Source organism: Drosophila willistoni, assembly GCF_018902025.1.
Source record: "Drosophila willistoni isolate 14030-0811.24 chromosome XR unlocalized genomic scaffold, UCI_dwil_1.1 Seg143, whole genome shotgun sequence".
Taxonomy (NCBI): Eukaryota; Metazoa; Arthropoda; class Insecta; order Diptera; family Drosophilidae; genus Drosophila; species Drosophila willistoni.
Window position 1 is genome coordinate 2,605,034 of NW_025814056.1, and position 24,007 is coordinate 2,629,040.

The 24,007-nt window shown below is 33.0% G+C and overlaps 1 protein-coding gene across 4 annotated transcripts in view; it reads left to right on the forward strand.

Moving 5' to 3' along the window:
• LOC6646449 (protein boule) overlaps positions 1-16,708 on the forward strand; it is a 35,177-nt gene extending 18,469 nt beyond the window's left edge. The window contains exons 2-8 of one of the 4 annotated variants that reach the window (XM_015177584.3): positions 2,324-2,877; positions 2,947-3,100; positions 8,209-8,268; positions 8,338-8,455; positions 9,993-10,084; positions 10,199-10,232; positions 16,225-16,708. In XM_015177584.3, the coding sequence (XP_015033070.1) occupies positions 2,756-2,877; positions 2,947-3,100; positions 8,209-8,268; positions 8,338-8,455; positions 9,993-10,084; positions 10,199-10,232; positions 16,225-16,232 (588 nt within the window). In that variant the 5' untranslated portion in view covers positions 2,324-2,755 and the 3' untranslated portion in view covers positions 16,233-16,708. Of the gene's footprint in view, positions 1-2,323; positions 2,878-2,946; positions 3,101-8,208; positions 8,269-8,337; positions 8,456-9,992; positions 10,085-10,198; positions 10,233-10,485; positions 10,701-11,832; positions 11,871-16,224 lie in introns of those variants that run through there. The other 3 variants (XM_015177587.3, XM_002069117.4, XM_015177585.3) reach the window with 3 other exon arrangements.
• Positions 16,709-24,007: the final 7,299 nt, after the last annotated feature.

Genomic DNA, 24,007 nt, shown 5'->3' on the forward strand with positions numbered 1-24,007 from the left:
GCCCAATTTATGTATATGTATATGCACACAATGTATTCTACATAGGAGGTTGAAAGCAGGGGGGGGGGGAGTGGGAGTCTACATATATACCTGAATATATATGTCGTTGTTGTTTCATATCATGTGGAATCGATAAAAACCAACTTTCAGATACAATTGAAATGCCAAAACGAAGCCGATAGATTCGTATGTATGTATGGATGTATGGGCGAACGCAAACAATTTTGACATTTTCATTGTTAATGAAAATTTAATTATGTTTTCATTGGTATATGTGCCAATCACCAATCGGACAACGCCATGAACATTGGTGGACATGGGAGAGACATCAACACTTGACATGGAAATATATGGAGCACCGCACAATATACACACAATTGAACACGGTATTTGGTGGCGCGGATGGCTTTATTTTGTTTTTTGTTTTTTTTTTTTTTTTGGTCTTTGGGAATGGTAGATAAATGTTCAATGATAAGCGGCGAACCGCCTCGTCATAAGCGCCACCAAAAACCGTATGGGAGAATGGGACACTAAAATTATTAAGTTTGCTTCTCTAAGAGGGGGGACGTTCTGGGGGGATCGGGCATGAGTGTGGGCGGAGGCAGCTACCACAAACATGCAATGCCAAACATGCAAATTGTATTTTCATCTATCATATATGTACATCGGCATACCTACATACATAGCAAACATAACATAAATATCTCATGAAATGTTTGACGAAGGTTGCACTGCATATTATATTAACACACAGAGAGAGAGAGAGACAGAGAGAGAGGGAAAGAGCGAGGGAGATGGAGATACTAAATGCCTTAGATACCAACTGCAATTAATAAAATCCAACTAGAATGCAGCAACATTGTTGCAGATTATAAATTATTTCATGATTAACTAATTGCCACTCCGATTGCTCATGCGCTCATGTTTGCCATCTATCTATCTTTGGTCATAGGTGCCGGTGGTGGGGCCTGCTCGAGTATTACGTAATGCAATTTTAAAAGATCCTTCACAGGACTCTTAAAATGTATTCCACAATACTTGAATGGCTTCTTGGGAGCTCACCTTTTTCTTTTGGGTGTCCTTTTAGTCGCCTCATGTACCAGAAAGATTCCCTTGGTACGTCAAGCACATCCAGTATGATTCTCTTACCTTAAGAAATTGCTAAGCAATAGGTCGCTAAAAAGGGAATCCTCAACTGCTAACTACTACACCCAACACCTGCACCTTTATGGAGCCAGGTCTAAAGGGAACCTCCAAGAGGTGATAGGGTAGGTGGTAGAAGTAAACGCGCAGAATCTCTTTGGGAACTAAAAATAAGAAAATGAAGCTTGCGATTTTTCTTAATCCATTTCTTATGATCTAATTTTTAAAAATGGATCATATTTATTTTGGTTTTTGCCTTTTTATGATTTCCTAACTTTGTGAATGCCCAAAAGTTTGATTTGCTGCTACAAATCAACTGCATTCTTTTAGCTATTCCATTTAATTCACACAAAGGAAATCTTTAGCCATGTGTGTGGCCATTTTTGGGAATAATGTGTATATGGACACAGGGCTTGACTCAATATAAATAATAGAGGTAGAATGATAATTAGAATGCATTTTATTCACAAAAAAAACCATTTTGGTTGCTAATTATCAAGAATATCGTGCATGTATTTCCTTAACAAGCTAGAAGCTTATATGTATGTATTTATGTGTGTATATATAGGTATAGATAGATAGAGACAGAATGATACATTACTTTGTGCTATTTGTCGATTTGCGTGTAGCCATTGTGAAATGTTCCCCAAAATGTTGCTGTTGACAAGGCAACTTTATTGTTGCCGTTGCTGTTGCTGTTGCGATGCTGTTGCCGTTGCTGCCGTCGCCGTTTGGTATTGCTGCTGTTAAAATTAAACTCTCTGTGCTATTTAGTTGTCTTGCCATCGTCTCTGAAGGTGAATTTATGGTGCACACATGTCGGTTGTGTAGAGTCTACTTCTTCTACCTCTACTTCTCGGTTGTGTATTCTCTTTCTCCCATTCCCATTCCTATTCTCTCTCCTTCACTCTCTGAATCTCTGTGTCTTTCTTTAAGAATCATTCGGTCTGCTTGCTGCTAGTTTAGCCAGCAAAAAGTGCTGAGTTTTCCTCGTGTGACATATGTCGCTGATACAAAAATAGATTCATTTCGAAATGTAGGGGGCATTTTTTCAGAGGAGATCGAAATTCAATTTGAATTTTTCCTCCTCTCTCTCTCTCTCTGTCCCTGCTTCGCTCTTTATATTTAATGCTTTATTAATGAACTCAACTAAATATTGTTTCTCTTTTTTTACTTTTAGATTTTGGAATAAATATATATATCTAATATATATATAGTGTAAAAAGAAAGTCAACCAAGAAGTAGAAGTCAACACGACGAATCGAGGAAAAGCGAGAGAAACACACGAGCAGACGAGAATTACAAAATAATCTACAAACATATACATATACAAATATATATATACAGCATAAATTAACCAAAATTAGAGATCTTTCGGTACCCACCACCCGCAAATAAAGAAGGAAAACAAGAGGCAAAAGCCATTTGTGAAAGAGGCAGCGAGAGAGAAAGAGAAGAGTGTGTGTGTGGAACGTCGTCGTCCTATTGGATTAATAATAATTAATCCAACCACATCCAAATTTTTCGCCGGTGTGCACCCAAAAGGTACAAGAACAGCCTCAAAATTCTGCCATTCGGAGCCAACTTTCGTCTGGAGACGACACCGGCAGAGATGCATAAGATCACAGCTGCCCCAGTGGCGGCCCCAGCGCCAGCTGGTGCCCTCGAGGCATCAATGGCTGGTCCCAAATATGGCACATTGATACCAAATCGCATATTTGTGGGCGGCATTAGGTGAGTGTCGAAACGCAGACCACTAAAAACATTCCCCAATTAATCCTTGGTTCCTTTTCAATTGTCTAGCGGCGATACCACCGAGGCCGACTTAACGCGCGTCTTCAGCGCTTATGGCACAGTGAAGAGCACTAAAATCATTGTGGATCGTGCTGGGGTTAGCAAGGGATATGGTTTCGTTACCTTCGAAACCGAACAGGAGGCTCAAAGACTGCAAGCAGATGTAAGTTCAATTAGTTACCAATCCACGTTAATTTGCTTATTATGATTATCCCAAATTTCTTGGCATTGTATAACAAAAACACACATTTATTTGATTTACCACAATTTTTGATTTTCGATATTTGTCCGCAAGAAGAAGACGTCGCCTTTGTCGTTCTCTTCGTCTTCTTGTCGTCGTTTGCCAAACAAAAAAGAACTGTCATACTCTATCTGTTATCTTGTGCTCCGATTTTTTAGGGCATTACCTGACCCATCACCGACCACCAACCACACACAAAGTACATGTACTTTTGAGATGCCGCCTACCTCAACAACAGTGCGGGGCTTAGACGGCCCCCTTCCTTTAAAAATGAAACAAAATGAATATCCCTCAGTAAAAAATATCTGAATATATATATATATCTACTTATATATATATCCAAACGATATGTACCGCCTTAGGTACGGACGGCACTTTGTTCTTTATAATTCTTCTTATTGCGTTTTGTTGAGTTTTACGTTTTCGAGTTTACGTTTCCGTTGCGTTATAAATTACGTTTTATACATATATATATATATATCTTTTTCATGCCAGATATACACAAGACACACACACAGCAACCACCAATATATTCCAAATCCAGAAAACCAACCACCCACCAACCGAAACCACTTATATAACCACCTCCCACCACAAATTAATAACTTTCTAAAGCATAGGCCGATTCTCGCCTTCTGTTCTTTTTTTATTTTTTTGTTTCTGTTTTTGTTTTTTTTTTTTTTGCTATATAGTTTCATATTCTATTCTGTATAGTTGCGTCTTAAAACCACGAGTTATTAATATATACTATATATATAACTATATATATATATATATACACGTAAAGCAAATTTGAATTGAGTTCAATTAGAGTTGTGTGTGCACCAAACAAAAAAAAAAAAATCATTTGATTTCATTTAATTTAAAAATTTCAATCCTCATTTATGAAATTCTGCAAGCAAGAATCGTTTCCGAATTGTTTTTTTTTTAACATAATTCAGTTTAATTTCCAAGCTGCACTTAAATTGGAAATTAATATTGAAATCCAGAGGAAAGAATTTATTAGAAGACTGAAGCAAGAGCAAATTATGTATATCTAATTGAAAACGAGAACAGGCCTAAATTACAATATTTTAGGAAACAGTGAAATTTATAAAACTTTCCTTCACTCACACACACATTTAAAGCCACAGACACTCACACTTACTAACATTTGTCTTTATATTGAGGAAGGTTTTTACAAACGTTTGGCGGGTCTTATTGAGAAAGTGCAGGATGGAAGCTTCTCCAACCCGCTTTCGAACAAATCAACCAACCAACCAACCAACCAAAAAACTACAATTTTTTTTACTACCAAAAAAAACTAGTCAAATTAGAATTTAGAGCGTTACATTTGTTACTTGTTATTTAATAATTTCCGTTCGTTTACTTTTTGCATTGTTCAAACAATTACATTTTGATTTGGCCTAATTTTATTGTTAATTTCAAAAATAAGAGTTTAATATGCACTGAGCGAATATAATAAGTTAATTGACAAAAACAAAAAACAAATTGAAACGGAACTTAATATCACTTTTGTCACATCTAAGTAAGTGGAGAGAAGTGGAGCAAAAGGGCACATCCCCCCTTCCATGGCACTTGAGACTCATTGGGGACTACCCTTAGGGAACAGAACCATTCCCACCCTACCTCCCTCGACCCTAAGCCAACCCTACCCTACTCTGTCCATAACCAACTATTCAAACTGCAGCCTACACGCGTCCCCATTATGAGACCTTAAAACAAGTTGTTGTTGTTGTTAATTTGCTTGTTGCTGTTACAGATCTTGCCTAAATATAGTAATGAAAGACAATTAAGCAGGAGGCTGGAGATGGGGTTGGGTGTGTGGGGGTGTTTAGAGGAGATGGAAACCTTATTAGAAATTAACTTGTCTGCCATATTTTGATTTGCCATACTAATTGATTATAATTGCATAATCATCAGAAACAGAAGCAGAAGCAGCAAGCTACATCTCGATGATGCAATTTTTGCCCATTTTTGGGATCGCGTCTCCCATTAGCAGTTCCCATCTCAATCTCACTCTCTCTCTCTCTATCGCACTCCTCTTTGTGGCATTTTAAGTGAAAAACTTTGTGCTTGTTGTTAATATGCATTGTTGTTGTTGCTGCTGCTGCTGCTGCGACACAAGTGTCCTTGTGTATATGAAAAGAGCTTGAAAAGAGTGAGCCATCTACTTTTGAGTTGAAATCCAGCAGCAGCAGCAGAAGGACCAACAATGCCTGCAGGAAAAACAAGCTGAACAACAACAGCAACAACAAATTGCAGATGGTATGGGGAGGTAAAGGGGGTTGGGTAGGAGGAACTTTCACAAAGAAGAGAGAGAGACCAAGCAAAAGCAGCAGCAGCAGCAGCAGCATCACCACCAACAATGGGTTTACATCCGTGGCAACGTTTAACGAAGTTTTAATTTACACATATCTCCACACATTTACCCTCCGAGATACATATATATATATTTATACATACATACACAGACACACACACACACACACACACACACAGACAGTATGACAGGGACACTCACATAAAATGCAAATACAACACACATTACACTAATTAAATTTCATTTATCAAAGTTTCACATTTTGTTGGATTTTCCTTTTTTACTTTGTCTTATTGTTTTGTGTGTTCCTTTTTTTCGTGTCGCATTTAACCCATTAGACTAATTTGAATAGCTTAGCAGAGTATATTTTCATATACATATGAGCAAATGGTGTCTTGATCCTGATTAAAATATGAACAGTAGGGGTCAAAATCATGCAAGCGATATCCAAGGCGACCGATTATCATCCAATTAGGAGATTCCTATGATTAGATTAGATTAGGTTTCAAATTGTATGTAAAATATATTTATTTATAATGACTATAGAATTTAGTTCTAGTTTTCACCATCATAATTACACATGTGAGTGAGTGTGTGTATATAGTTACTTAATGGCCCACTAATCCTTGTCACTCTCATCCTCTTTAGTTAAAAGACCAACCATTATAAATGAAGGAGCTAGTTTACAGAATGAAAAAATATAAAATAAAATTGTCTCCAGCATAAAATTGTAATCCTCTTTATAGCACACGCATAATACAAATGTGTATGTGTGTACGAATGTGTTTCATCTTTCTCTCTTACATTATAAATTATTTTAGAGTGCCCAGGCCACGTTTTTGTTGTCCTCTTTGTGTATGTCTGTGTGGGTGTGGGTGTGTGTGTGTGTGAGTGTTTGCTCGAAACAAAAGAGCCACCCATTCCACTTGGGCAACATCTCCTGCCCAGCTCTGGCTCTCTGGCTCTAGCTCAGGCTCAGGGTAAAAGCCAGGCCAACCAAAAAAGGGTTCTTAATTAAATTCAGTCAAGACAAGTAGACCAAGAGGAAGCTGAAGATGAAGAAGTGGCTAGCTTTTTCTTTCTTTTAGTTTACTTACGGTTCCTTTTGTCATGTCGCTTTGTTGTGTGCCAGCTGCTCGGGCTCCTCCACCTCCACCTCCACCAACTGCTCCAGGGTATGACATAAAAAAAGAGGCAAGCATATTTACCCAACGGCGGTCAAAGGGATGGATAGGCGCGCATACACGCGGTTTTCCTTCTTCAGGTTTTGTTATATTCAATTTTTCCTTATGAGAGAGAAAGCGCCTGGCCTGCAAACATTTGCTTAGGTTAATGGCCAAAAATTTTTCTAACCACCAGACTCCTCCAACTTTAAGCTTATCTCTGTTTCAATATAGAAGTGGTAGAAAGAGATGGCAGGGCAGGCAGGATGGACAGTGTCCGCTCGGAAGGACAGACAATCGGGCCGGACTGTCAGTCGGTCGGTCAAATCACAAGGGTATCAGACGAGACTAATTGGCAATTAAAGACAAACTGGAGCGAACGGGTCTTAAGAGTCGTCTTCGTCGACTTTCAGCTTAGAGGGGAGTTCTTCTTGCTTGCCTTGTTAGTTAGTTGTACACTTGTACTTATATCTAGTTAGTTAATGCTGCCTAGCTAGAGGTCGGTGGGAGATGGTCAGTTATCAATGAGAGAGAGAGAGAGAAGGAGAGAGCACAAAGCAAATGCATATTTAATGAAATTTCTTCAACTAAAAACAGAATATTTAATCTGATGTGATGGCATCTGATATAAAATTAAGGAACATTAAGAAACTGCTGATGCTCCAGCTGATCTTCTGTATTTGGCTAAAACAAAATGTAATTTTTCTTGATTTTCTGTATTTAGAAATTTTTTTTATTTCGGTTTAGTTTTTCATTCTTTTTTTCTTGCGTTTTTAAGTTTTGCTTATCTAACTTAAAGCTTTTTTTTTGTTTGATTAAAATGAGTTTTTAATCAAAGTTGGAGTTTTGTGTGTAACGCGAGCCAAAAAAAAAGTAATACCTGATTTTACACACACTCGCATATTTGCACCCACCTACACACGCACACAAAAACACCCGTATATATGTATAATTTGGTAATGGTATTTTGCCTTGGCACGTGTTTTCTCTCTCTCTCTCTCTCTCTCCTAGCCCCGTGCCGTTACAACAATAAATATAGAGAAAAAAGTCAACTTCGTTAAACCGAAGTTATTTATATCCTTGCAAGATATATCTCTAAATTTGTTTTAGAACGTCCGAGCAAAAAAATCGTTAAACAAGCTATAAATCGGTCGATTTCTGTACTAGTTATCCGATCGGCCAACTACTTTAACAACTTTGTGTATATAAATTTGAAAAAAAAACTTACACCGCAAGGGTATAATGAAATAATATAAAGAAAAAACCAAAAGCGTTGCGCATTAATTTTAAAATATATACATATATAACTTTTTTTTTATTATTAACTTTTTTGAGAACTTTTTTGATGCTGCTGCGTTCGATTTTGACTTTGAATTTCGTTCGGCTTGTGTATGAAAATTGCTATAACCTTATGCTAATACAGTTTTATCTATTTTTTTCTCTCTCTCTCTCTCTCGTTTTTCTCTTTCTCTCTCACACTATGTGTCTGTCTACTTCTCTATATTTCTCTCTATCCCCATGTGACACATACATACTATATATAGGGCGAGTGTGTTGTCCTACGTGATCGCAAATTGAACATTGCGCCGGCCATCAAGAAGCAGGTGAGTAATTAGTATATTATTTTTTGTTTTTGTTTAAGTAATACATATATTTCTTTTGATTTGTTTTAGCCAAATCCATTGCAATCGATTGTGGCCACCAATGGAGCTGTCTATTATACCACCACGCCACCGGCACCCATTAGTAATATACCTATGGATCAGTTTGCGGCTGCAGTTTATCCGCCAGGTGAGTGTACACACAAAAACAATCAGCAATAATACACACCTGTAAAATAAAATCGGGATGTACATTAGTTTTGTATGTATTTATATTTCATTGATTTGGAATACCTAGAGTAATTTAGAAATTGGACAACTTTATAAATTCAAGAATTTTCAACAGAGATATTTTTATACCCTTGCAGAGGGTATTATAAAATTGGTCAGATGTTTGTAACGCACAGAAGGAGACGTTTCCGACCCCATAAAATATATATACTCTTAATTAGCATGAGAAACTGAGTCAATATGACCATGTCCGTCTGTCCGTCCGTCCGTCGGTGCGTATGCGTTGTACTCAGTCATCTTAAGAGCTATTAGGATGAAACTTGGGGTTTGAGCTACTTATAACTCGGGTAAGATAAAGTATAAAAATCATCAGGATCGGACCACTATCATATAGTTCTAGAAGAAACATTTTCATTAAAATTGGAGCATCCCCATGAAATTTACCAATATGATACTATTGGATATAAAACCTCAGATCCCAAAATTTGAATCTGATCGGATAAATAGAACTCAAGTTACAGTCAATATAAATTGGGTCAAATGCTGCCGGCAGCGCTGCTTGCTGCCTACTACGTCATCATTAAATCAACAGATCACATGCACACAGACGCAACGCTACATAAACTGTATGTGTATGCGTGACGTGCTTTGCTTAGGAAATGATGGAAGAAGTAAAAGTGTAAAAGAGTAAAATTGTTTTGTTTGTGTATTGATAAATTGAGTTGCAGGGAAAGAAATTTCAACAAATTTTAAGGGTATATAAACTTCGGCATTGCCGAAGTTAGCTTCTTTGATATTTTATTCACTTATTAAAGTGGATTAATATCCAATATATTCACCATTATTCTCTAGGGATTTTTAGATTTTCGTTGGTGTGAGATATTTCACAAATTTTTTCAAATATTTTTCCATGAACTGGATCTAAAACAGTATTTTCTCATCCTCGCTTTAATTGGATTAAGGTCTGAGGATTGAGTAGGCCACTCGAAAACTGAAATTTTGTTGGTCTGGAGGTGATTTGTTTGGTCATTGTCCAAATAACTGGCATATTTTGATTCGCATAAGGTGGCATAACTTTTTCTATTATATACATATAGAAATCTATTCATTATGCCGATTCGGACCTATACCCATGAGAAGCATTCGCAAAGCCAGATAGTGTTTTTGTCTTAAATGCTTACAATTAAAACCAATTGTAGAGGGTATTCCAAATTAATGAAAACTAATACGCCACCTAATTTTGTGACCAGGTGTGTGTATATAAAGAAAGAAGCCCAATTTATTTCAACAATTCATTAATTTCATATCAATTGAGTAATTTTTTTTTTGATGGCTTTGCTTTTATTTTGTTTATTTTTATTTTTCTTTTTATACACACCAATCTCAACACCACCACCACCAACAACAACCATCTGTATCTATCTACAAAAACAACAAACCAACCAACCAACCAACCAACCAACAACTATTTTGTGGAACAATTAACCAAAACCTAGTTACTGACTTTACAGCCGCTGGTGTACCAGCCATCTACCCACCTTCAGCCATGCAATATCAGCCATTCTATCAGTACTACAGTGTGCCAATGGTAAGTACAACCAACCAGTCACTCCCCATCCCCCTTACGATCCCACAACAAGCGACCACCTTAACCTAAACCTACTTAACCAATATACTCTTCTCTTTTCTTTTCTCATCTCAGAATGTTCCCACCATTTGGCCTCAGAATTATCAAGGTAAGTCAAAAAAGAGAGCTAAAAAGGGAGAAGAAAATATAAAGTCGTGTTTTTCTTTGGTTTCGTACCTATTTTTATTTATTCATAATTGTATTGGTATTGGTAGTGTGTACACACATATAGATATATCTGCATTTATATATATATATATATATATTCGAATTTGCTTTGTTTTTTCTTTCTTTTCTTTCTTTCATTTTTTGTCTTGGCTGCACAAAAACCAAAAAAAAAAAAAAACCTAAACAAAAAAAAGGTTAAAATACGTAAACAAATTTTCGTAGACGCCAATTATTTTTTCGTTGAGAGCTGCCCACTGAATAAACCAACCAACAACAACAACAATCAACCCAATAATACGAACAACCAACAACAACAAGAACAACTGCAACAACAGCAAGTGCTGCAGATGCATCTTCAACTCCAACAACAGCAACAACTAGAACAACATCTACAACTACAACAACAACAGCAACACTATCGCCCTCAGCAATCACTACAACAACAACAACAACAACAACAACTACTACAACTCTCACTACGTCCTGTGTAACAGCAGCAACAACAACATCAAACATCAGCAGCAACAAGAACAACAGCAGCAGCAATAGCAACGCGCACTTTCTAGTTTATAATTTAGTTGATTATTTAATTTAATTGAAGAAAAAAAACACTTTTTTTTTGTCATTTAAACGTTTAACAATTAGGTGTGTATGTAGATAATAATTTTTAGTTAATCACACACACACGCACACACATACATAATCAATTGAATGCCATTCAGTCGTGCTCTACCCAAACTAAAGCCCACCTCACACAAACACACACACACACACACACTCGTAGGTCCTATATTTCGATCATGTTGTCGCTGGCCGAACTCTTCATGCACATTTTTTTTTTGTACTTCTTCTTTCGGCAGAGAGAATGCAACTATATCTAGTCTAAGGTGCAATTTGTTGCTATTATGGAACGCGCATATAGAAAGGCTAAAAGGTTATTAATATTCATAGTGAAGGAATCAACTCCTTCTGGATAAAAATATTTTCTTCCGGTCCAATTTCATTACATTGGTATTAACCATCAGCCATCTCATATTGTCCGCCAATATTTTTTTCGTGCAGCATTCCACCGCAGTGTTTTAAATTTGGGATACTAATGTTTAGTATCCATATCTAACGGCACGATAAATCTCATAAAAATCGAAAAAGCAATATCTTAGGTTTTCACTAAGTAAGCCAGAAGGGCGAATTTGATGTTAGGTGCATGGTATACCGAAATTGGTGCGACAACTCACTGTTTGTTTCTCCATATTTTAAAGGCTTTCAATTTATGTATCGAATAGATGGTTGCATTCGCTGCATTTTAGTTTTGTAATGCTTGGCGGAGCTTCTTGGTCAGAGTTTTAACTTTATTTTCTTTTTTTTTTTTGCTTTTGCTGTGTGTGTAAATAGTAACAATTATTGTATGTATGTGTAGTAGCGGCGCTTTATGTAGTTGTATATATGTATATATACATGCAAAATTTATACCGAAACTCCTCTTTTTCCTAATACTTATTATAAAATTGCCTATGAAATAAATTTTCAATATTATTTTATAGGAATTTATCCATGTTAACTTTGAGGATACAGACAGACAGTGAGAGTGAAAGAGAGAGGAGAGAGAGAAAATAAAAAAAGAAAGTAAGAGACAGGAAAAAGAGATGCTACTACAACAACCACAAGAACAACTACCAACTACAACAACAACAGCAACAACTTCACCAAAAACAATAAAAGCAACAAACGAAAAAAATAATGTAGAATAGAATTTAAAACATTGCAAAATATGCAACACGAAAAAGGGATTTACAAACAAAACATGAAAAAGGACTGCAAGGACACACAGACGCACATTTTGCAGGGGGGGGGGCAAAGACCGGAGAGGCTGGAGGGAGGCACAAACGTTGTAAAGTAAGCTGCTTATGTTAAATGTGTGGGTGTGTGTAAGTGTGTATGTGTGTGGGTGAGTGAGTGAGTGTGTGCGAGATGTGGTTATAGAATTTCTGAGTGGATATAACATTTATAATGTGCAATTAGTGGTTAGAACAGCAGCAGAAAGATCTGAGAGTGTATTCAAGTTGACAAAGTTGACGATAGTTACACGACAAAAAGAGAGATGTGTATGTGTGCGTAGGCAGGGACGTGTAAAGGGGAGATATAAAACAATTAAAACATACATACAATACAACATTATAAAAAAAAAACCTATATTATATACATATACATACATATAAATAAATATGTGAGAATAATATATATATACACACACGCAAAGGCAGCACACCCACACATCAAATGCAGATACAACTTGTGTGTATGTGTGTGCGTATATATATATAGAAAATAACTGAAACATACATACTAATATGGTAGCTAAGCAAACGAAAACGGGCAGCAAACGAAGATTAAAGACATAAAATTATGCATAAATTAATTTATATACATTATATACATACATATATATACATATAAACACACACATACGAAGCATAAATGTAACTGACACACACACACACACACACACACACTCGTCGTACACACACCCATACAGCAAAAGGCAAGCACAAAGAGCAAGCTAGAAATCGAAAATTAAACAAAAAGTGACAAGAGAGAGAGAGAGAAAGATTCTCTCCTTATCACTCTTTGATCAATCTTCGATCTGGAACTAAACACTATATAAGTTAAACAAAAAACATTAAGAAAATGTGAAACGAAATTTTAGTGTAAAGGCAGAAATGAGAAATCATAAGAACTAAACAAAAATTAAACAAAAAGAACAAACAATAAAATATTCAAAATATGCTAGCAAAAACTGAAAAAATACAAAAAAAAAAAGAAAGTATACATATACACATTATAGTATATAGAAATATATATAAAGAGACTATTAAAAACAAAAAGAAAAAAAACTAAAACTAAAGCAATACATAGACACTCATAGATGTGTGTGTTACACAAGAATATAGCTAAATAATATTAAATAATAATTAATATTAAAAATAAAATAATTACAAAAAAAAGTTGAAAAAAAAACAATGTTGGCGCGCAAAACGAATGCAAAATTGTAAACTTAAATTGTTTTTTTTTAGCATCATCGAGTAATGTGTTTTTTTCCGCTATGGATTTTTAGTTACACCTTTTCACCTCACCGAGAATTCAATAAATTTCCAAATGAGAAAAAAAAATTTCAATTTTTAGCGGATGAAAAAGAATAAAAACAAATTCAGGCAGACATATGTATGACCCGATTTCCCTTTTTTTTTGTTCTATCAAAATAAATTCTTTTTTAAGTTTTCGTTAAATCTATTTGTTATGATGATGATGATGATGAAGATGATCAAACTAATCAAAATACCAAAAAAAGAAAACAAAAACAAAAGCAAAATGCGTGAAAAATAAGAGAATGCAAAATAGATAAATATATATTAAATGTGTTAACCTAAAATGATTACAGATTTGCGGGGGCAGCAAGTTATTTGTGGCGCTTTCAACCACATTCAAAATTGGTGCATAATTTGGCTGAAAAAAGAGGAAAAAAAACAAACAAAACGAAAACCAACAACAAATGACAAAATTTGACATAAATATTTACATATACGTGCAATTTTATATTGTATATATATTTGCCTTATTCAAAAATGATTTGCCGATAATAAAAAACATCAACACACACACACACATACATTAAAAAAAACGTTTAAATAAGAAAAATGAAAAAAAAAACCCAGAGGTTTCAAAAATACCTGCAAAAAAATGAAAAGAAAATGAATAAGTCGCTCAGCTGCCGCCGCAAATCACATCCCAAAAAAAAAATAAGATACAACTAAAAATTCTTCATCATATAAAAAAAACTAAAGAAAAAAAAAAACACAAACCAACCTACTTGTTGACAAATTTTTCTACTAAATTGTTAAATAGTTAAATGTGTGGAAAAGTAAAACCAAAACGTAAACATTTTTTAAAATCGAATTGTAACAATAATTAGAGAGAGATGGGAAGATGAGTTGATAATAATGACGATGATAATTATAATGATAATGATAATGATGATCCCAATATACTCAGAACTCTTTGTTGAAAATGAAACGATATGAAATGCAAAGGAAAGCAATAAAACACTTAATAAGGCAAACTAAAAAAGCTCTAGTTAAAAACTAAAAAGTTTGTTAAAAGACCCGCCCCCAAACCCCCCACGCCCCTTAGAGGGAAAGAGAGATATAATTTGCAAACTATTAATATTGGGACTTATTATTTAACGACAAAGACTACATGTCGTATGAGTGATTCAATCCTTATGCTCCATTCTATTCGGAGGAGATGAGGAGAATTTTGAAATTACTTTGTATGGCAGTAGAAATGCCTCAAGTCAATTTACAATCATTAATTTTGTTTTAATATTAGTTGCGCTCTCTATCTCTCTCTCCCCTCTCACTCTCTCTCCCTCTCTCTTTCGTATCTGCCAGCCCAGCAACCTTATGTATCTTCCGCAGACTTATAATATAAATGAAAAAAAAAACAACTAATTAAATCCAAGGCATAACTTAAGTATATACGTGATATTTTGAAAAACAAACAAAAACGCAAAAAATTCATAAATAAATTGTTTAGGTTATAAAAACACACACACCTAATATTAAATTATATATACATTTAAAACAAGTAAACGGAAAAGCGCATAATTAAAAAAAAAAACACAAATTAATTATATTATATTAAATGATTATTAAATGAGAATGAATTGCTGACAAACCAACAAAAGAAACAAAAAAAAAAAAAAATATTAAACAAAATAAATACTAAGTGCAAAAAAGCTAAGTAAACGAAGAATATAAAAGGAAAGGAAAAAAAGAAAACTGTTTTGGAAAAGACTTAAAGATAAAGAGGGAGTTGTTAAAATTGTATAATGCTTCAGTTTTTCCGGTGAACATTTTCGGTCGTTAAAGGATAAAACAGGAAGCAGGAAGCAGAGGAGTGTAGAGTAGAGAGAATACAGATAAAAAAAAGCAATGATGAATAGAAGAGAGCAAAGTGCAGATTGTCCCATCGTAAAATATCTATTTAGTTTATATAAATTATATAGTGAATATTTATATTACAATATACATACAAAACAAAACAAACAAAAAACAAAATATATATATGAAATTAGTCAAAGTGTGAAATGAAGATAACAAAAACAGAAAATAATAAACGATAAATGAACAAATTATATATCATATAGCGCAAAGTATATAATATATACGTATACCTATATAACACATACATGTACATGCATTTGTGTGTGTGTGGGGGTATATATATATATATATATACATATACATATATATTATATTTTAACAAACAACTGATAATGAAAGATAAAAAGCAAATGCAGCTCAACTCGAAGAGCACAAAAAAACGATGTTCTTAGACTTAAGTACCTACCTACCTAAACGACAATTAAATAATGAATAATTTTTATTCACACACACCCACACACACACACACACACACACACATACATGCATACACATACACTCTAGATACATACATAAATGTGTATTTACTTAAACAAGAGCCTAATTTTTGTATAAGTTTCTCACACACACACACAAACACACCTATTATACATACATGATCATCACAATAAGCATAAACTATTTAACTTAAAAAAAAACAACAAAAATGATTAAGAAAAACGAGAAGAAAAAACAAACTAAAAAAACAAAATTAAGAAGCCTACATAGCAATAATTATAACAATTAATAAAGCAACAGCTACTTAATAATTTTTAGCAAAATGCAATACAGAAAGAAACACTACAAAAAAAAAATGCAAATTATTTTATTTTGATTATTTTGTTTCTTTTTTTCCAAATTAATGAGATTTCTTTTAATTTGTGCCTCCATATTTGTTCTTTTACTTACTTTAACCTCTGTCTCTACTTTCCCTTTTTTTGTTCCTTCTCTCAGATATGTAAAACTCAAGCTACAATCCACTTTCAAATCCACTCACAGCAACAGTAGCAAGAAACCAACTGAAACAACCAAAAAAAAAGCAGCAAAATGAATAAAGCAAAATGAATAAAAAAAAATGGAAAACAACAAAAAACAAAAAATGGGAGAAAAAGAGCGCAACTAACTAGGACACTTACACATGAACTGTGTGTGGGGGGGATATACTTGAATATTTGTGGCATCATCGGTGACGTTAAATGAATCCAATGGAAAATGCAAATCTTCAACAAGCAGAAACTTCAATTAAACGGAAAACGGGAATATAGTCAAAAAAAAAGAACCATACTAATTTGCTGGCATATCCTCTACGTATGCAGAAGGAATGAAAGCACACACAACACATAGCTCACACACACACACGTATATACACTCACACTACCTCCTAGATGTAACTACAGAATACGCAAACAACGATAAAGATGTCATGCCATGAAGATTACAAGTAGTTCTACCTTTCTGTTTCTCCACACATTCGTTCCCCATGTACCTCCCCCCCTCCCAATGCCTATACACTCATCTATCATAGAGTTCTTGTTAAATGATGTTTTTCTTGTTTTTGTTCTGTTCTGTTTTGTTTCATGGCGTTTTAATTAGTTTTTTGTTTGTTTTGTTTATTAAAGCGCCGTTACCGTTTATACACAGACACATACATATACATATTCACAACAAAATGAAAACGAGGAAGGAGCAAAAAAAAATGGTTAATCATCAACCACTCAAGATTGAGAACATTTCATACAAGTCGTGGATTTGCATTGCCGGACTAAACATTCATATAAACTGGATTCAACTTTCAATACTTTCACATGCCAAGTGTGGTAGGGGCAACATTTCTCAAATATCAACCAAATAATTATCCCGTTCCCCATAATCGAGGAGCTGCAAGTTCCTGCAACAATTAGAACCCATCATATCGTCAGGCCTCAGGCTCTGCCCCCCACCTCTTCCACCACCAAGGAACAACAAATAATCTTCAGTGTTTCGGGCTACAATCCAACCTGTGTATCATCTGTATATATATATATTTTTATATATTATATATAGGTGTTCCGATTTACATATTTCATCTTTATACCTATTTTTTCTAAATTTTGCATTTTTATATTATTTTGTATTTTTTAGTAGTCAAAATTTAAGTTAATTTGATAAACAAAAAAAAAACAAAAAACGATTATAAATTGTAATTATAAAAAAGGAAATGAAAAAAGCCCGAAACCAAACAACATGGCGTATTATTTATTTTTCTTACAAACACACACACCCGCACACCGACACACAGATGGAGGCACTGAGCCAAGAGAGTAAAATGTATAGCATACCTTCAGGATGCACAAGCAAATGCAAAATGCAACGAATCTTTTAGTAGCAAAAATTATATAAAAAACAAAAACAAAACAAAAAATCAAGAACAAAGTGGCATATGATAACCATAAAAATATTTGAATTATAAACGGTTGTGTCAAATTAGCTCTAATTAATTGAATGGACAAAAAGTACTTACATAGGCGAATGTCTCGTAGCTAGGCAACTACAGCAACAACAAAGACAACAACAACTAAACTAAAAACAAACTAAAACTACAACTCTTAATATCTCTTAACTCTTAATGGTGTGTAGTTCAATTATAATTTGTTTTGCTAAAACTCTTCCAACTCTCGAAATCGTAACTCTTAACTTTAATCTTCCCATATGTCCACACAAAACAACAAAAAGCATAATATATATAATTAATAGAAATGCATAAATACAAAGTGGATAGAGAGGCCTGCAAAAAGGGAATTGAGGGGGAGGAGTGGCAGCAGGGATTTCCCAAATTTAAATTAGTGGACTCCGATGAGGCAGCTGTCTATATTCCAGACGCCGTGTGCCACCTGTCTGCACCCTTGCCCTCCTCTGTCTTAGTCATGGTACGAAGAGAAAAGGTGGCACAATGTCCAGTATCAGGCTCTTAAAGGATGCCACACACATACATACATACATATAAATATATATCGCGTATATCGAATATATATATACCATTAAATACAATATTAATGTACAAGAACAATATCTCTCAATGGCGTCTAACAAAGAAAATATTTATATTGCATTATACATGTATATATATATACGTATATATATATATATATATATATTACACGGATAAATAAATGAGGCAGCAAGAACATTTTTACTAAGAAAATGCATTTTTTTAAACCAAACATCTACGTGTGAATTGAATAAACCTTATATATACATATATAATATATGTATATACATATATATATACATATTTTATTAAATATAATTGTAAATGTAAAATGTGCAAGCAGCCGCAAATTTTTATATAAAAACAAAATGAACGAAAAAGAGGAGAAAGCGTGCAGCAGCAGGATGCAAGGAAATGGAAAGGAATTCAACGCCCAGCGAAGGATGCAAAACCAGGCTGCATAAATGGACAACACTATTCGTAAAATGTGTGTGTATGTGTGTGTGTGTGTGTGTGTGTGTGTGTGTGCGTAAAAGAATGTTTTTTGAAGTAAAAATTTAATTTACACAAGACTGACGCTTAAAAAACAAAAACAAATATGAGAAAAAGTGTATTAACTGCTTACGAATTTTCACAAATGCACGGCACACACACACATACACACACACACACACACACCATAATGTAGAATGGTGACAGGATATATGGATCAAAAGGTGCAGGACCTAAGATTAATTAGCAGCGCAGGACAAGTCGCATCCTCTCCTATATCCTTAAATAAAGTCCTAAAATTTTGATCTGGTTTTGGAGCGCTTTTTGTATATGGTTATATTATATATTGTATTTAATAAAAGAACCTGAGATACACATATATATATATATATATATATATCTTATACGTGTATTTATATTTACAATTAAAGAATACAAAACATAAAACAAAAAACAAAATACGAAATGAACAAACTAAATGAAAATACAAAAAAAAAATGTAAAAAAAAAACATGGATTAACGATAAAGGTAATGGTAAATAACAAAATATACAGTGTTATTTTTATTTTTATGATATATTGTACTCTAATATATATATAAAAAACAAAACAAAAAAAGACAAATATTATATAATTTATTAGCAACTATGGCGCAGCAAATTAGCCTAATATATATATATATATACATATTATATATATATATATAAATATAAATATAAATACCTAGAGGATGATCCATCAAAAATAATTAAAACGAAAAATATCCACAAGAAAATGTGATGAAAAAAAAGAAAAAAAAAACTAAGAACTGCATTGATAAACTCCTTAGAAAATATATATGTGTCGGAAAACCGATTTATACCTTTGTTAGGCAGTTGATGGGCATCGACATTAATTACATTTCTTAGTTGATCAAAGAATGATCGAACGATCATCATCGAAAAAATAGAGAAAAGATTCAGTCAACAAGGGTATAGGAGGAATTCGAATTTGGTTGAATACATTGGCAAATAAGGCAAAAAACAAAAGGATAATGGAATGAAGATGATGGGAAGACCCAAAAATACAATAAGCGTGCAACGAACTCTATTTAGATTTAACAAAAAAAAAACAAAAAAAAAAACATATAAACACCCACACACACTCACACACATTGGTGCATTATATAATAAACCGAGGTGCATTGCCCGATATGTGTATGGATAACTTAGAAATATTTAACAAATTTAGTCTTTGATAAATAAAAGAAAGAGAATCAATAGACATCCCTTCCCCCCAAAAGAAAAAGAACACCCCACCACCATCCCCACCCATTCCTACTCACACACACACACACACACACTCAGACACAAATATCATTTGCGATTTTTTTAATTATACCTAGAAACATATACAAAATGCGATATATACAAACATTATATATACAAGTATATATCTCTTTTGGATCCACTGTTGTTGTCAGCAAATGAAAGCGTTTTTTAAATTGTGTTTTAAGAACTTCTAGAACGAGAAACATATGGCAAATGGTGAAACATATGAAAGCAAATGCATATGATAAAAGTAAACAAAATCAACGAGTAGCAGCTGGAGAAGTAGCAGTAGGAGTAGGCAAAGGAGCAAAAGAGCAAAAGGCGGATTTTGTCGATAGATACGCAAAAATGTTGAACACAAAAAAAATAGAGAAAACCAAAAAAATGTATTTAATAATATTTATATACAAAAACCAAAAACAAAAAACATATTGTATTGTATGTGTGTTAAATTGTAGCTAAAATGGTTTCATGTAAACGAAATTGTTAAGTATTTTTAGTCGCCGTCACTGAGAAACGAATCAAGACACATACATGCACACTAACACTTATACTCACACACACACACGTACACACAAACACTTAGACCCAAACAAAAAATCAAAGGTAAAACGGAAATGTAAAACAAAACTTTAAAAGAACAAGAATTTATTGTGACAAAAAAAATGTTTTTCGAAATGTTTTTTATTCTTTGTTGTGAGATTTTTTAAACAAATATTTGCGCAGAATTTCGTTTTTTTGCCTTCTGCTGACAAAACTATTTAACCATTAACCCGCATCCACACCCACACCCGCACCTCATTTCACCCCAACTGATCCCCATGTCCCCTACCAAAGAGACAACTAACCAAACAACCACCCACCCAACCCTCCATCTGAAATGCCGAAATTCTGTTGCAAAATGTGTGTAAAACGTAGAAGAAAACAAAAAACAAAAAAAATGCAAAATAATGAAAAACAGAAAGTAGAAGAATTAAGTAAATTTAATGCAAGCGAATGTTGCACAAACAAAAATACAAAATCAAATAAGACATAGGCGATTCTTCGCTCGCCGGGAGTGTTGCAAGATGTCAGATGTCACAAACTACAAAGATACAAAATACATATTGAGAGCAAAAAATAAAATTAAAAAACCAAAGACACAAAATGATACCGAATACACCTATGTTAAGCCAATTAAAGCGCCCAAAACTAAATGTGCTACAAAAACAAAAACAAAAGAATATATTTGAAAATCACATACAAACACACACATACACACAGAATCAAATGAAAGAAAATTACACTAAATAGTAACAATTAGCAAGCAACAAAAAACGAAAACAAACTCTAGACAAATTATACCTACGTGTACTTTTAGCTAAACTCAAAAACCAAAAGAAATACAAAACTAAAAGCAAAACACAAAAAAAAAATATAACAAAAAATGTATCCAAATTCTTCCGTAAAACGAAAAAAAACATTTCTAGCAGACAATTTATATATATACATACATAAATGCATAACTATACATACACATGTATATATATGTATATACATATATATATATATATACTGATGCAGCATAAAGTAGAGTCAACAAAATACGTAAGACATATGACAACACAGACATCCAAACTCATATTCAGTTGATAAGCATTGGGGAAAAAATGCCACATTGAGTGTTTTCCAACACACTTTCAATTTTTTTCAAAACAAATGCTTCGATAAACCGTTCTCAATACTAAAACTAATTGAAGAATGGATAGGCAACTTTAATTTTTGTAAATGAGTTGTTTGTTCTTACTGAAGTTGCGTTTTATTAGGCAGTTATAACATGTTGAATATTTTTCAACACTCCTTAACTTATCAATTTATCAAACACTCGTTTCGAAACGCCTTTTGCAACACTTTCTTCTGATCTTCCGTTCTATTCGGCCATTATCCCAAATGTTTTGTCTTCAATTGGTAAATGAGAAGTTTAGCCTGATCTTCTAAGAACAAAATATCAATGGATCGGGGGGACATATGTATAAAGAAAGCCAACAGTAATAAGCAAACAGAGAATAAATGAAATGTCTACACAAGCCACAAACCAACAACAAAAACAACAACAACAACCAAACTCAACTGATCTCTACTGTGTTCTATGCTATAGAGAAAACAAAAAGTAAAAAATAAATATATATATATATACATATATAATTTAAATAAAAAAGAATTAAACAAAAAAGTATTACAATTTTGAGCTGCAATATTTTTTAATCCAAAAAAGAAAAAAAAAACATTAAAAATAAAAACTAAAAATAATACAGATAATAATTAATATATTTTTTTCTCTTTTGAGAATACAAAAAAATAAAACAAACGAGTAAAAACCAAAAAACGTTTTTGATGTGAATTGAGTTAGGCAAAAGCAAAGAAATGATCATATTATATATACATATATATATATAAAAATTCAAAAATAAAAAAGGATAAAAAAGAAACAAGCTAAAAAAAATGCACAAACCATTTTTGTGTGTATTTTTTAGTTTTACTCTTTTTTTTCGTTCTTCTGTTAACAATTTTTAAATGTGTGTAAAACTTCCGTGTGCAAAGAAAACAAAAAAAAAATTATAAAACTTAAAAGAAAAAATAATAATTAAAAAACTTACACTACACTACAAAAAGCAAAGCCAGAGACAACACTAAGCCCAACTGAAATTGTCAAATAAAATTAATAAATATATATATATATATATAGTATATATATATTGATATATACATATATATATCTACATACATAAATAGAATATATGAAATCGATATGAATATATATTTAGATAACTATTATATTATACATACATACATATATACATAATATATTATATACATGTGTGCAAATTATTCGAAAAAAAAACAAAATACATTCAAGACAAACGATGAAAATGAAGAAAAAGATAAAGATGAAGATGCTGAGAGCGGAATATGTGTGGTAGGTGAGTAGGATTAGGAGGACGGGTCGGCAAAAGTGTTTGCCACCCAAACCCCACCCACATTACAAGTAAAGCTAATCGAAATCCGGTCTCTCTATATATACATTTATATATAGTAATGATTATAATGAAAGTAAAGGACACACAGCAAATGAATGAAATCCAAAAACGAAGTAAAAATTGAATACGTAGTACAATGGCAAGCGAAATAAAAAGTATAAATTAAAAAAATAAATAAAAACAAAGCATATAGAAGACAAAATACCGAAAACAAAAACGAAAAACTAAATTTAACAAACAAAAAGAGTAAATAATTATTATTTATAAAGGCTGTAATTTTAAGTAAAGAAATCCCCCTATAAATTATACGATTAATTGAAACACACAAGAGTAAAACAAAAACATGAAAAATCTCTATGAATAAAACCCGGAAAACGTAAACATATGTCACCCACAATGAAACAAAATCTCGATATATATACATACATATATATCTATATATATATATATATATATATATATATATATTGATAATATAAATGAACATTAAGAAGAGCGAAAACAAAAAAAAACCAAAAAAACTAAGTACGAACGATATCTAAAACGAAATTATAAACATAATTACATACAAACAAACAAAAAAAAAAACAAAAAACAACAACATATAAACTAATAAAACAAAATACAAAAAAAAAAACTAAACAAACAGAATATATGAGAACTTAATGTATGTAATAAATATAAAACTAAATAAATAAAATATTAAAAAACAGAGAATATTAAATTCACAAAGTGTGTTTACATTTCCATCAGCTTGGAGCAAAATATATTATTGGAAACAATTATTTTGGCTAGACAACAATTTAGCGCATTAGAGTCACGTATTGCCTTCTCTCCATCTTATGGAAGAAGCAATAAGCAATAGCTCGTTATCGATCTTTGGCGGTTTCCAAGTTTTAAGATTCTGATGTATTATGACGCCTTGGATTGGCCATGTCCACCCTGTCGTG